General features: G+C 46.5%; 1 protein-coding gene across 8 annotated transcripts in view; it reads right to left on the reverse strand.

Annotated features, from left to right (window-relative positions):
- The window catches only part of LOC133108742 (unconventional myosin-XVIIIa-like), a 106,704-nt gene that overhangs the window by 53,488 nt on the left and 37,598 nt on the right, over positions 1–15,618 (reverse strand). For all 8 annotated transcript variants that reach the window (XM_061218455.1, XM_061218453.1, XM_061218452.1 and 5 more), the window contains 11 exons: positions 15,512–15,618; positions 13,562–13,738; positions 12,401–12,611; positions 10,520–10,662; positions 9,654–9,754; positions 9,401–9,464; positions 8,914–9,058; positions 3,796–3,969; positions 3,169–3,259; positions 2,769–2,961; positions 2,203–2,289 (listed from right to left, as the gene is read on the reverse strand). In XM_061218455.1, coding sequence (XP_061074439.1) covers positions 2,203–2,289; positions 2,769–2,961; positions 3,169–3,259; positions 3,796–3,969; positions 8,914–9,058; positions 9,401–9,464; positions 9,654–9,754; positions 10,520–10,662; positions 12,401–12,611; positions 13,562–13,738; positions 15,512–15,618 — 1,493 coding nt within the window. The remainder of the gene's footprint in view (positions 1–2,202; positions 2,290–2,768; positions 2,962–3,168; positions 3,260–3,795; positions 3,970–8,913; positions 9,059–9,400; positions 9,465–9,653; positions 9,755–10,519; positions 10,663–12,400; positions 12,612–13,561; positions 13,739–15,511) is intronic.

A 15,618-nucleotide genomic window follows, 5' to 3' on the forward strand; every position in this document is an offset into this window, starting at 1 on the left:
TGCACGACCTCGTGCTGTAATAACAGACACCTGCCAAAACCAGCCAAAACCATGATGGGTACTTCTCATTCACTGCCAACTTAATATACCCGCAAAACACAGAGCAAGCTTTATTTAATATACCCTCAAAACACAGAGCGAGGTTTATTTCATCTGAGCAATCGTGGGTTTGAAAATGATTATCCGTAAAAAAGAGATAAAGCCATTAGCCACAGCTCTCCCATTATGCCTAATATTAAAATCAGGGTTCCTGGCACTGGAGTGCATAAAACCCACACTACTGCCCACTTAAACTATTAATGGAGGTAAGAGCTGTTCCTGTATTATCCTTTTATATTATTGAGCCACACTCTGAGATAGCTGTATAATGACTCTCTGGGATAAACAGGCTTTAATCACAGCTGTCGGCTGTGAGCCGCTAATATACAGCACTTTACCCTGACCACTGTGACAGCACCTGTCTCCATTAAATGGTAAATGGCAGGCATTTATATAGCGCCTTTATCCAAAAGAGCTGTAGAATTGATGCTTCACCATTCACCCATTCACACACCGACGGCGATTGGCTGCCATGCAAGGCCCCGACCAGCTCGTCAGGGGCATTTGGGGGTTAGGTGTCTTGCTCAGGGACACTTCGACACAGCCCGGGTGGGGAATCGAACTGGCAACCCTCCGACTGCCAGACGACTGCTCTTACTGCCTGAGCCATGTCGTCCCTACCCCAAACCCATTACCAAACAGACGCTAATTATTTAACCCGTTCGTTAACTTCACGATTCTCCAGCATCTACTCCCATTCCATCATCCGTGTATCACACAATAAACAGCACAGCTAAAACAGTCCGCACTCACAGCTAATGCTTCTTTATTTTTCTTTAAAATATTTTTGTCTCTTTATTAAAAATGCATGAAGCCATTTCTCATCTGTTGCTTTGAGAATTAGCCTGGCAACTGCAGAGGAAGTGGAGGGTGAGGAGGATCACAGGAGACACACTCCTGATCCTAATCTCTCACACTTCTCTCCCTCTCCCACCCTGCTGTTTGGAAACTGCCAGAACCACCACAAAAAATTACTTGTGCCACATAGTTCCCTGTAAATCACAAGCTCATTTTATTTCTGCATTGGTTAATGCCAATGAAGTGCCTTGACACACAAACCAAACATTAAATTTGTAAAAGCCACATCACACAAACACACTGTATTGTTACAGTATATTTGACAGCCCATAACAAACTCGGCAGAAAGAGAAAGAACAAATCTAATTTGGCTATAATTAAGAGCTGTGATATTAGACTAATACCAAGCCAAGTGTGCTGAACCGCATGCAAACAAAATGAAACTGAACCAATAATAGCACTGCTCCTACCAACTCCCCGTCCTGTGACTAAATCTCATAATAAGAGATAATTATCTACACACTGCTTCGATGGGCCGCCTATCTTCCGAATGCTTCTATGTTGATTCGAGGAGAGAACAAAACAAGCCCCAATTCAGGTACTGGCCTCCAACCAAAGGACAGTAGTTTCAGTGTCTAACCAGACAATGTCTGGGATGGGTAAGCCCATCCCCTAAACTTTTAGACTATACAGTATGAGGGGTGAGTCATGTTTAAAACTGCTCATGGCTAGAAAATGTATGCATAACCGGGATAAGCCACCTGAGATAATGCATCTGGTTTGAACTGTAAGCCCTGCTGTATATGCCAGCTTGGCCGGCTTGAAAATTGAGCTGGTCAAGCTGGTCATAAGATGATCTAGCTGGGTATGAGCTGGTCAACCGGCTAGTGCTCGGGGCTGGTCTGAACTGGTCAACCAGCTACCAGCCATTTCAAAACCTAGCTTGAGCTGTTTCTTTCAGCAGGGAGGGAACTGGTCTGGATTGAGTCCTGACCATGCCAGGTTGAGTGTAACTGAAGACTAAAGGAGGGAGGAGTTCAATCAGTAAGGTTACTCCCCCATCCTAAAGGTCAACGGTGCTCCCTTCAGTATCAAGTATTCAGTATTCTGAATAGTTGTTGAGTAAGAGAGACAGTCCCCAATTAAGATGCATAATGCAAATGAAACTGCACCAAAAAACAGTTAATCTGCAGGCCAAAACCAGCCTTCCTTTACTGGCCATTAGAAAACACACACAAACACGCACACACACACACACACACAAGGGGCAAATGCTAAGGAAGCGGACAGAAAACATACTCTTACCAGTGTTTGTGTGGACGCGTGGTCGACCGCAGCAACAGAGGGGGAGGTGCTGGAGTCCAACTCATCGAATGGCAGATCAATGTTTTCCTAACAGAGAACAGAGGGTTTCATTAAACTAACCACTTCCTGGTTTGTAGGATTAAGAAGTCAGTTCAGGATTTTTACTTTCACGCTTCATTATTAAAAATATTTTTTGTGATTTTCATGTCCAGACAGACACTTTTGTGGGGAAACTGTTGGGATTTTCTGTCAACAGAAAGTACAGCTGCACTCACTTCATACTGCACTCATCACTCACTGCATAACTCACTGCACTCAACACTCACTGCATAACTCACTGCACTCATCACTCACTGCATAACTCACTGCACTCATCGCTCACTGCATAACTCACTGCACTCATCGCTCACTGCATAACTCACTGCACTCATCGCTCACTGCATAACTCACTGCACAGACACTCACTGCATCACTCACTGCACTCACTGCACAGACACTCCTGGGTGTAGTTGTGGCAGAGCTCCAGGTAGAGTGTGCAGAGTGTGTGTGTGTGTGTGTGTGTGTACCTCCTTGTATTTCTCCAGCTCCTGGGTGAAGGTGCGCTCGTGGTAGAGAGTGTGCAGGCGCTCCTGGGTGTAGTTGTGGCAGAGCTCCTGGAAGGTGGCAGCGCGCTCACACTGGGCCAGACGCGGGTTCTGGAAGCCCGGAGTGTCCACAATCAGGAGAGAGCACAGAGAGTGCGAGCTGGACTTCAGAGCACTGTGAGAGAGATCAGCCGCACAGAGAGAGAGAGAGAGATCAGACATAGTGAGAGAGATCAGTCACACACAGAGATATCAGTCACAGATGTGTCAATGCTGTCCCTGTCTGATTGATGTGAATATGTGTCAATGCTGTCCCTGTCTGTCTAATGTGAATATGTATAAGGTACATTTCTGTGCAGGAGTGGAGTGTGTGCGGACTGACCGGTTGACCAGGGAGATAACCAGGGTGAAAAGCTCAGAGTACAGCCCCACTGCCATCGCCTCCAGGCACTCCAGAGCTGTGATCGTCGGCCCTGTGACAGAAACAGGAAATGCGTCACAGTGGACATACACTGTCTTCAAGCCACCACAGAGTAGAAACAGTAGTTCACCCTGTATCCTGCCACTGTAGACACAACAGCCATACAGTATGTTCACCCTCTGTCCTGCCACTGATTGGCTGCGGGGCCTACCCGCAATACAAACTGTGCTCAAGACCACATCAGCCCGCATGTTCATTCCAGCACTTGCAATACATGCAAAAGATAGTTTCAGCTTTTTAAAATCATTCTTGTCCATCAGTTTTTGTCCCTTTTTTTTCTCCTCTGTGTGCCGTTAAGCCGTTTGACCAAACCCACAGGCGACCGGTTTGTGCCAAACACAGAGGCTGCAGTCCATCCCTCCCACTGCTGACGCAACGATTGTTTGGACGCCGCAACACAAAAATATATAAACAACCAAGCAGGAGAAGGGGAGGGGAAGAGTTCACCCTCTGTCCTGCCACTGTAGACACAACAGCCATACAGTATGTTCACCCTCTGTCCTGCCACTGATTGGCTGCGGGGCCTACCTGACCCGTCCGCAGCGCCGCCATCGTCCAGGCCCTGGCGGAAGGAGGCTGACCTCTGGATGCCGCCCTTGGGCTGGTGCTTGAAGATGGAGGAGGAGAGCTCCTCCAGGGTGCAGCCCAGGAGATACGCAGCCTTCTGCGCCCACTCGTGACGGGCAAACTGCCTCCGGCCGGCTGCAGGGGACGACACAAGACCGGCGTCAGCTCCCAGCATGCAACAGGGCAGGGCAAGGATTCCGTGACAACACGAAACCACAGTCAGCTGCCAGCGTGCAACAGGGCAGGGCAAGGATTCAGTGACAACACAAAACCACAGTCAGCTCCCAGCATGCAACAGGGCAGGGCAAGGATTCAGGAACAACATGAAACAACCGTCAGCTCCCAGCATGCAACAGGGCAGGGCAAGGGCAAGGATTCAGGAACAGCACAGTACCACCGTCAGCTCCCAGCATGCAACAGGTAGGGAAAGCCAGGAATCTGAATTTTTGGCAGGGAAATCTATGACCACACAAATATGCTTATTTTAAGGTAACAGAAGAAATTGACAAACAGATACCCCTCAGCCATTGGCAATTCCCCATTAGAAGCTGGCTTTGGGATATATGCTGGCTAGTGTGGGCATTTGGACTCTAATATGTTTTGTTTACCATCATCACTAGGAACATAATTGTTCACAAGTTTAATTATATTTTGCACAGTAGAGTAAAACTATTTTACTAATTTACTATTAATTGCAATCACCAGCACATCACTTTAAACAGTACAATTAAACTCTATAGAGCTATACACTCTTTTGGAGGCAGCTGTTGATTCGTTTTATATTTTTGTGTCAAAGTTCTGTCCATCTGACACTAACAGAGTTAGAACACCCGAAATATATTCTGACAGCATTGGCAGGCGTCTGTATAATTGAGCAGATAAGAGTTGATCATTTTATGAAGTCAGCGATCGGTCGTGGGTGGCTGAAGGGATAGATAATCGTTCTTCCTCCACCCACCAGGCAGCCAGCGAGTGTGAGGAGAACAATGCTAAAACCATTTACCCCTCATCTCTGACAGCTATGGATTTTCCTGATACTGTTAAAGGATCAGAGATTCTGTGGTTTAGTAGTGACACTTAATTTGATGAAAATGGCAGCCTTGGTAAAATCACGATGGGGGAATTCACAACAAAGACCCTGTCAGGCTCTTAGACAACCTCTTTAAGTATCCAGCTTCCAAAACTACAGCACTAGAAAAAATAGTGTCCAAATCACGGAGAGGAACACTGCTATAAAAAACAGCTCAACCAGTTCAGACCAGCTCCCACCTCAACGTGGTAGAAGTGGTTGACCAGTTCAGACCAGCTCCCAGCTTGACATGGTTTGACCAACTCAACTATTACATTACATTACATTATTGGCATTTGGCAGACGCTCTTGTCCACAGCGACATACAGTTGATTAGACTAAGCAGGAGACAATCCTCCCCTGGAGCACTGCAGGGTTAAGGGCCATGCTCAAGGGCCCAACGGCTGTGCGGATCTTATTGTGGCCACCCCGGGATTAGAGCTACCGACCTTGGGTGTCCCAGTCATTTACCTTAACCACTACGCTACAGGCCGCCCCTTCGCCCGCCTGGTAACTGGTTGACCAAGCTCAAACAAGCTACCAGCACTAGCTGGTTGACCAGCTTATACCCAGCTAGACCAGCATTATGACTAGCTTGGAAAAGCTGGTTGACCAGCTCATACCCAGCGAGACTAGTTTATGACCAGCTTCATTTGGATGAATAAGCATCAGTAAGTAACAGGGAAAGGCTTCAAATAGGTGGTCTTTAAAGATACAATTTTTGTGTTAAAACATTGTTACAAGATCATTGTAAATCCCTTCCTATCATTGAAAAAGGCTCACTGACATGTTGGCTCACCATCTGCCTGTCTTTATAGTCCTTAAATTTGGGTTTCAAACTATATAGTTGACGGACCGACACTCTGTACCAAAACATTGAATAGCTGCACAACACTAAGTTCATTGGTTGAAAATTGGTTCTAATCGCCACAGCCAATGGGTTCAACGTCAGCGCGTTCGCAGAGAACAGAGTCTGTTTGTTGTTTGTTGATGCTATTCTTCTCTTACCATTAGAAGTCCGAAATTACCTATTGTACCTTTAACAATGGCAAGCTACAAACCCACTGCCAGTGGACAGAATCAATGAAACAACAAGTGTAATACGAATAAAAAAACTGCTTCTAAAGTAGATGGTGAGAAAAGTAGGAAAACACAATAAAAATGCAAATGGCTTGTCATTGTAACAATAAAGTCACAAGGAAGTCGTTAAGTAAAACAGTCAAAGAGAGGGACATTTTACCTTCGTCCTCCTCTGCGAAACAGAGCGTCATGCAGCATGCAAGCAAAACATGGCGGTTAGAAGGCGATGGTTAGCAGCTGCCATTTCTTTCCACAGAGCAGACAGAGCGGGGCAGGATCTCACACAGGCTTTAGAGAGCGTCACAGTGATGTGACCGAGAGTGGGACAGGGCGGGGTAAAGGCAGGCTTTAGGGCAAGCAGCACTGTATACAGAATCCTGCAGGCTTTATTAACGTCAATTCTGCAAAGGGCTGAACAACTAACTGCTCGCCTGATGCCTGATGGTTTTAATACAACCCCATGTATTCCCCAAGGCCACCCACAAACCCCATGAACACGTCTGCAACAGCTACAGCCCCCTTTTGTGAGGCCATTGTAACTCAGACACAAGTCTACAGTAAGTACAAGCGTGGGTTTCCCTTCATTCAAGCAGCATAGCATCTGCAGGGAAGACCAACATCGCCCCCTGCTGGCACATTAGCAAACTGCAGAGGTGATTCAAAATCATGACACTCTATTGCAGGGATTAGCAAATCAAGGTCTCCTCCAGGGCTGAGAACTGCTGGTGTTCCACCCTGCCTTTACCTGGGAGTCAGGTGTGGAGACAGGCTGATCAATCAGCAGCAGTGTTCAGTTTAAACCCAGGAGAAAAAAATACCAGAGCTGGATTTGGATTTGAGGGCCGGATTTGATGATCTTCTGGAGGGGTGACCACTATTATCCAAAAAGGGCCAGAGTGGTACCGGTTTCTGCCTTAGCCCCAGGCACTGACACGCTGTGATTAGTTAAGTAGTTGAACCAGGTGTAGTAGTCTTTGGCTACTGCACCCACACCGGCTCTTTTGCCTGCTTATGTCTCCACATCCTGCCTTCTTTAGTTTGCTTTGAAATCTCATAAAATGAAGGGTACAGACGTGAGGAAAACAAGATAGGCAGTAGTTACATCACTTTACATTGCATTACAAGGCATTTAGCAGACGCTCTTATGCAGAGCGACGTACAACGGAGTGCAGATCAAACACAGGGACGAGTGTGAAGAGGACGGACCCTAGAGGACAGCACGGTTCCGAGGACATGTCACGGACATGGACATGTCACGAAGACACACACACAGAAGCGTTTCTGTGCTTTTCCTGTAGAGCACATACACACACATGTGCACGTTTTCAACAGAGCACACACCAAGTGTCAGTACACGCATGCGCACGTATTCAACAGGGCACACCAAGTGTCAGCACATACACACACATATTAAACAGCACACCAAGTGTCAGTACACACACACACACATATTAAACAGAGCACACACCAAGTGTCAGTACACACATGCACATATTAAACAGAGCACACACCAAGCGTCAGTACATACACGCGCACGTATTAAACAGCACACCAAGTGTCAGTACATACACGCGCACGTATTAAACAGCACACCAAGTGTCAGTACATACACACGCACGTATTCCACAGAGCACACCAAGTGTCAGTACATACACGCGCACGTATTCCACAGAGCACACCAAGTGTCAGTACATACACGCGCGCGTATTCCACAGAGCACACCAAGCACGTGCCCGCACTGACGCGCATATACAGAGCATTGTGAAAGCGATTGCAAGCAGTTACATGTTTATTACCACATCCGTCTGCGTTTGAAAATGGAGCGGGGGAGGCAAATGCGCAGGCTATGAATATACACGCAGGCTGCAGACATATCCATCTTCATTAGAGCGGAAGATATGCGTCCCGGCTGCACAGCTACAAACGCTCACATAGTTCTGAGAAAACCCGCAGCTGCCCAAATAAAACGCCTATAGACGTCAGCTGTTCATTGGCGGCAGGTCCACTCGGCGTTTCATTGGTTCTGTTTGTTTTTAATTCATGAATTACTCTGCGTCTCTACTCGTTCATATCTTTAGATTCTCTTTTAGTTAACAAACCACAGAATGAGAAGACGCTTTTCTCATTTAATTTACAACCAGACCGCGATTTATTGGCGCAGCCACATAAACCAGCAGGAAAACACGCACGTAAAATCACGATTTAGTGACTGAATGATGGAATGAAAAGGTTCACGTGTTTTTTTCCCCTCTAATAATCGCATCCTCCTTCAGATGTCTTTCAGGCAGTTCTCGTCTTTAATCGCTGCCCACTCTGAGCAGTAGTTTATGACATCATGCAGCATAATGACAAAGGCAAACAATACTAAAAATCTACTGGAAAAGGCAAAATAAACCAAAGTGCCAAAAGGAAGGGCGAAGTTATGCAGAAGCCATTCTTTTTTAAATATATTCTGTCACATGTCAGTTCAGGCACACTGAAGACTCTATACATGTGAACAGCTTTGCTCCTTCACTGTTTTATGGAATAACATCCAGTGATTTTTATAATGGTACCAGCCGTTTGTTTTTTTTGTTTTTTTTTCTTCTAAGCCTCTCCACTTTCCTGCCCTTGGTCTGTGCCGTAGAAGGTCTTGCTTGTAAAAGAGCAGTTAGCCTTAAATTAGCCTCGTAAAATTATGGTTTAAAAAATTATTCGAACTAGAACAAGGCCTGTGTTCTTTCAATTGTTAGCAAAAAAATTCATTTTGTGCATTTTCTCAAGATGATAATGGGCAGTACAGTAATGTGGGAGTGAACTGTACCACTGCAGTCTTCTGTATACACTTGGGACATCCTGCAGCTGAGAAGCTAATAGGCCAATAGGACACAATAGGGCGGGTGATGCACTGGCCTGTGACCTCTGACCTGTATGGGGGGGGTTGTTCTCACCTTTGGTTGCCCCAGCAGCCCCCAGGTGATAGATGGCCCCCAGAATGAGCCACAGGGCCCTCTGCTCCTCGGCCGATACGCCCAGCACCTTCAGAGCCGCCTGCAGCTTCACCCACTGCTGAGAGGCCTTCTGCCTGTCCTCGGGCTGGAGCAGGGCATGATGGGAAGGGTCACCTGTCTTTGTCTGCTCCGGTCTGAGCCACTAAACTAACTATGCCTTCCTCGAATCACACACACACTCACCCACACAGACACACACACACACACACTCATACACACAAACGTGCACACACACACACACACACACGCACACACACAAATGCACACACACGTACCCACAGTACACTCACAGACACACGCGCACACACACATACAAACGCAAACACACATGCCCGCACACACATAAAAAATAAAAAAAAGTCTTTACATTTTAACCATTTGTCGGATGCTCTTATCCAGCGTGACAATGCATAACTCAGGGGTTTACCTTGGATTGGGGCAGGATTCCGAAGGCACTATTCTCAGCAAAGTGGTTAAAATGCAGCTCTGTCCTGCAGGGACCAATGGACACGGAGCACAGGTCACCATGACGACCACAGAGAGCCCACCCCCCACTTCCCCACAAACATTGATTCCACTGAAGTAGCAGGGTCCTGATTATCGACAGTCAGCATCACAAACGTAACACAGGTTCAGAGCTGGCACACAGCAGTGACCCCGCCCCCGAGGGGAGGGCTTACTTGAGATTGGCGTCGGCTCCAGCCATGATGTAATAGAAGACGTTGAAGGTGGGCTCCGCCTCCGGGCGTCTGGTCACCCTCAGCTTCTCCAAGAGCAGCGTCTAGAGCAGGAGAGCAGGCTCCTTACTGTTATCACATATCCAGTAAATACAGTGGGCTTCAGTCGTATCATTTCAATCATATCAATCATTTTCGGAAATCCGTGTGCAAATTTATGTGTGATCGGGACCGAACTCATAAATTCCACCGGATTTATCAAACAGGCATAGACAGCTTTTTTTCATATCTGCGTGTGTATGTTGATGAATACCAATTCATTGTAAACATAAAGCATGTACACTAAATCTTATGATTAGCATAATTTGACACCCCTAAAATACCTTATGAGGACCATGGAATTAAATTTCAAGAACTTGTTGTTTGTTGTTTATTGTGTTAAATGGACAAGGAACAGCTGATTGTTGGAGACGATTGGTGGAGAAACATAAAGCAATGTGCCAAACTAATGCGCCAAACTCACATCTAAACATAGTTCATTGACTGGCTATGTGTGTGTGTGTGAGTGTGTGTGTATGCGCGTGTGAGTATGTGTGTGAGAGTGTGTGTGAGTCTGTATGTGTGTGTGTATGTGTGTGTGTGTGAGTGTGTATGTGAGAGTGTGTGTATGTGTGCGTATGTGTGTGAGTGTGCGTTTGTGTGTGTGAGTGTGTGTATGTGTGTGTGTGCGTGTGTGCGTGTGTGAGTGTGTGTATGTGAGAGGGTGTATGTGAGAGTGTGTGTATGCGTGTGTGTGTATGTGTGTGTGCGTGTGAGTGTGTGTATGTGTGTGTATGTGTGTGAGTGAGTATGAGTGTGTGTATCAGTACCTGTATGGATGCGGAGGCCAGCTGCCCTGCCTGGTCGAAGTCCAGGGAAACGATGTGTGAGAAGCGGCTGGCCGTGGTGTTGATGGGCGTGGCACTGTTCCCGAAGGCCTCCAGGATGGTGTAGACCGCCTGCCACTTCTCCGCTAGGAGGGGGACACGGGGGTTACTGTACAACCCCAACACTGCCCTCTGCCTCTCACACTGACCCTGTCTCCATTAATAATTCTGACAAACAGCATCAGTGTCAGGCACTGTCAGTCCCCCCCGCCCTGTCCAGCTCATTAGCGGGGCAGCTGAGTTGGCTGGGTAAGATGTCCTAATGACCCCACTGCCCGCTGAGCACCAAGGCAACAACACCCCCCCCCCCCCCCAACCCCCCATACAAACACACACACACTCACACACACACAAACCCCTGGCTGTCAGTCAACAAGACCAGTCACCAATGTGTGTATGTGTGCATGTCTGTGTGTGTCTATGTGTGTGTGTATGTGTATATATGTGTGCGTGTGGTGGAGGGGGAGTTGTGATTCATTAGTGAGTGAGCAACGCAGGTGGATCGTTGCTGTTTCTGGTTGCAACTCTAGAGGGACGAAGGGGAAGTCCAAAACTCCTCTCAGTATTCCACAGCAGCGCTTTCAAAAACTGCATTGCTTAAAATAAATACAGCTAACAACTAACAATAACATTTAAAGGGGGAGTGGGGGTTAGCTAATGTTTACTTTTGCAACCATTCAATTAAATCTGACTAATGGTAAGGCAGGACAGATGAGTGCAGTGATAAGACAACATAAAGACCCTGCTGTGACTGTAAAAGGTACAGATCTCCACACACTCACACACAGGGCTCTATACACACTCTGTAAAATTAACTCCATGTCTATTTGTGCCTAGAAAAATGAGGAAGTATTTGGATGAAGTCCAGTCGAAATAAAATTAGGTCAGTTGGAGTCCCCACACTACTGGGCTTGATATAAAAACTGGTACGGAAGGCAGGAAATATAAAATGGTGCCAGAGTGCATCAGGGTCAAAGCCTGGGGGGCTTTCCTGCAGTTCTTTCATTACAACAAAAACTAATGTACATGTGACCCGCTCTAACATAACCAGCTGTAAATCGCCAATCTTTATTTTTGAGGGCTGGTTAAGGTGGTGGTGATGATGAGGATAATTGCATAAAGCGACAATGCCATCTAGTTCAGCATTTAACTGTGCTAACCATTTTCAAGCAGTAGGAATGTCATTTTCTCAGTGAGTTTGTGAGTATTGTGAGTATTTCATGAGAAAAAATCAGTAATTAGTTATGAAAGGTCGTACATGCTAATTGTAACCTATCACCCTGGTGTTCTATCTCCAAAATAGAGTAGATAATTTTAGCGTTGAACACATTTTTCTGTCTGCAGGTATTACTAAATATATCTCCATATTCAACAGTTCTACAGACAGCTTCCACTTTCTCAGTTCTCACTGCACGGCTCACGTCATTGCTCTGCGGCTATTCACATAACGGTCTCTCTTACAGTCTGCTATTTAAGATGCCGTTTGATATTTGGACATTTTTATCCGTACTCATATCTCTGTTAAGTTGCACTGGTTCTACTGAATTCCGCTTTCCAACCTAAATAATTATTTTTCGCAAGCCGCACAGCACACGTTTTATGTGTCACAGTCGTGAGGCTAGTCAATGCTACCATTAGCCAGCAAAGACATTTAAAGCAAGAACTAAAATAACTTAAGGAAATTACCAATGAGAACACCAACCATGACAAGAATAAAGACACTGACAGTAATATATACAACTGTATTAAGTAAGTAAGTGTGTGTGAGAGTGTGTGAGAGTGTGTGTGAGGGTGTGTGCGCGTGTGTGTGTGTGTCTGACTCACAGGAGAAGCTCTTCCCAGCAGTGCCAGCGATGGTGAGCAGGTACTGCACCAGGTGCTGGGCGTTGGTGGTCTTCCCGCTGCCGCTGCGGCCCAGCATCACGATGGACTGGTCCTGCCGCGTGGTCAGGAGGCTGCGATAGGCTCCCTGCGCCACGGCGTAGATATGAGGCGCTGCGTCCTCCCTGCGGCAGCCTTTAAACATGTGCATCACCTGCACAGAGGAGCACGCTCATTACAGAACAGCCAGTACCCTAACCCCTAACCCCTACCCCTGCGGCAGCCTTTAAACATGTGCATCACCTGCACAGAGGAGCACGCTCATTACAGAACAGCCAGTACCCTAACCCCTAACCCCTACCCCTGCGGCAGCCTTTAAACATGTGCATCACCTGCACAGAGGAGCACGCTCATTACAGAACAGCCAGTACCCTAACCCCTAACCCCTAACGCTAACCCTAACCCTGCGGCAGCCTTTAAACATGTGCATCACCTGCACAGAGGAGCACGCTCATTACAGAACAGCCAGTACCCTAACCCCTAACCCCTAACGCTAACCCTAACCCTGCGGCAGCCTTTAAACATGTGCATCACCTGCACAGAGGAGCACGCTCATTACAGAACAGCCAGTACCCTAACCCCTAACCCCTAACCCCTACCCCTGCGGCAGCCTTTAAAAATATGCATCACCTGCACAGAGGAGCACACTCATTACAGAACAGCCAGAACCCCTAATGCTAACCCCTAACCTCTAATGCTAACACAAACCCTGACCCTAACCCCTAATGCTAACCCCTAACCTCTAATGCTAACACTAACCCTGACCCTAACCCCTAACACTAACCCCTAACCCCTAATGCTAACACTAACCCTGACCCTTACCCTAACCCCTAACACTAACCCCTAACCCCTAATGCTAACACTAACCCTGACCCTTACCCTTACCCCTACCCGGACCCTAACCCCTAACGCTAAAGCTAACCCCTAACCCTGACCCTTACCCTAACCCGGACCCTAACCCCTAAAGCTAAAGCTAACCCCTAACCCTGACCCTTACCCTGCGGCAGCCTTCAAACATGTGCATCACCTGCACAGGCAGAGAGGAGCAGCTCATGTATATGTTAATCTGTTGAGAAATGTTCTGTGAGTAAAAGAGGAACTGGCCTTCTCGGAGTACATGGAGGGCGTGCTGAGCGGGTTGAGGACCACCATGTTGGGTCCGGCGTGGGTGTGGATCAGGTTCCCGCCGTAGCGCTGACGCAGAGAGTGCATCACGCTCGACTCATTCAGGTAGGGCAGGGACGCCAGGTCCTCCACGCGGTCAAACGAAGGGGGGTTCGCCTGTCGGAGGAGAGTACAGGTCAAAGGTCACCACTTCAGTGCCACAGAGTCTGCAGACTACCGAGATGCCCCGGATCCTTCCGCTGTTTCATAACCATGGGACGCTCTGGTGGCAAACCAGCGCTTGTATTATACAATTGCATGTGAATGGCCACAGTACTGGGTTACCCTTTACAATAAGGTTACAAGAATTGGCATTAACTAATGTTAACTAGTCATTAACTACCTAGTGACAAGTTAATCTGAACAGAAATCCATCCGTTTATAGGTCTACAGAACCTGTTCATGATTTTATTTCAAGTATGTAGCCTATATACTGCCATAGGATATCAAATGCTACACGATCAAACTCTTAATAGGTATCTACTTTCTAACACATCCTTGCCTGAAGCCCTCCTTGCAACTCATCACATCTCATAAGCAAAACCAGACACACACACACACACACACATATATATGTTTATATATATGTATATACTCAGTGAGAAATTCATTAGGTAGACCTGTACACCAGCTCAATGCAAATATTTAATCAGCCAATCATGTAGCAGCAACTAAATAATTGTTGGTTCTGAGTATCTCAGAAACTGCTGATTTCCTGTGATTTTCACGCACAACAGTCTCAAGAGTTTGCAGAGAATGGTGCAAAAAACAAAAAACAGCAGTTCTGCAGACAGAAATGCATTGTTAATGAGAGAGGTCAGAGGAGAAGGGCCAGACTGGTCAAAGCTGACAGGAAGGTGACAGTAATGCAAATAGACATGCATTACAACAGTGGTATACAGAAGAGCATCTCTGAACACACAACGCATCAAACCTCTAAGTGGATAGGCTACAGCAGCCGAAAAAAGTGCTCACTGAGTGTATATAGCAGATACATAATAGGGCCAGATTTACTTTTGCAATGATTTTCAGACACACATATGATGCATTCTGCCCTGCAAACATGCATCATGTGTGTCAAACTGGCGTGCAGGCCTGGAACTGGAGCATGCGTACCATCTAGGTGAGTCATCGCTGGTTGCGCTTCTTTCCTTAATGCATATGAATTTAAGGGTGGATCGTGCAAATAAAGGGCAGAGATATTATAAGTGTGGCTGAAAGTTTGAAAGTTCACACAACTAACGAGGGTTGATCTGTGTGCGAAATGTCTCCGCCTCTAAAGAGCAGGCATAAACCGAGACACGGATGTTGGCTCTGAAGATGCACTGAAATAATCTTTGCAACAAGAATCTGACTAGATAAATGGAGCAGGAAATTCAGATCTGGCATCTCATGTACATCTTTTGACCTCAATTGTCTTCAGTGTATAGCAAAAATGAAGGAATTGACCTTGCTGTTCCAATACTTTTGCAGGTGATTGTATATGCACTCCTGAGTGTATCTTATCTCTATGCACTCTCTAACAAAGACCTCGTGTCTGAATGTTACTTTAACAGTGAGAAGCATGAAAAGCGTGTGTGTGGGTGTCTTTGGGGCTGGACGCTTTTGGTTGACTCTTGACTTGCTCTGACTCCCAGAGCAAGAAATCAAACATATTATGAATAGTAAATAATTATTAATGATTGCAGCCAAGCAATAATTCAGCCTGGGTGTTCCCTTCCGCTCCCATGGTAACAACATATCACCACATATTAATGTTTCTCAACCTACGAATAGTTTTACTATTGGAATTAATTATTTTTATATGTAATGTCATTTTAATTTATGCCCTAACGAAGAAGTGAACAGAGACAGTCACCACTGTGGGATGAATGAAGTTGAATTGTGTACCTTTTCCACATCATCCTCGTCGACGTCCAGCAGTGAGCCGTCGTGTTCCAGTCTGATCTTCACCTTCCCCTCGGGCAGGTCCCCCTCGGCCGTCTGCAGCAGCGTCG

Source organism: Conger conger, chromosome 13 (assembly GCF_963514075.1).
Source record: "Conger conger chromosome 13, fConCon1.1, whole genome shotgun sequence".
NCBI classification, from domain to species: Eukaryota; Metazoa; Chordata; class Actinopteri; order Anguilliformes; family Congridae; genus Conger; species Conger conger.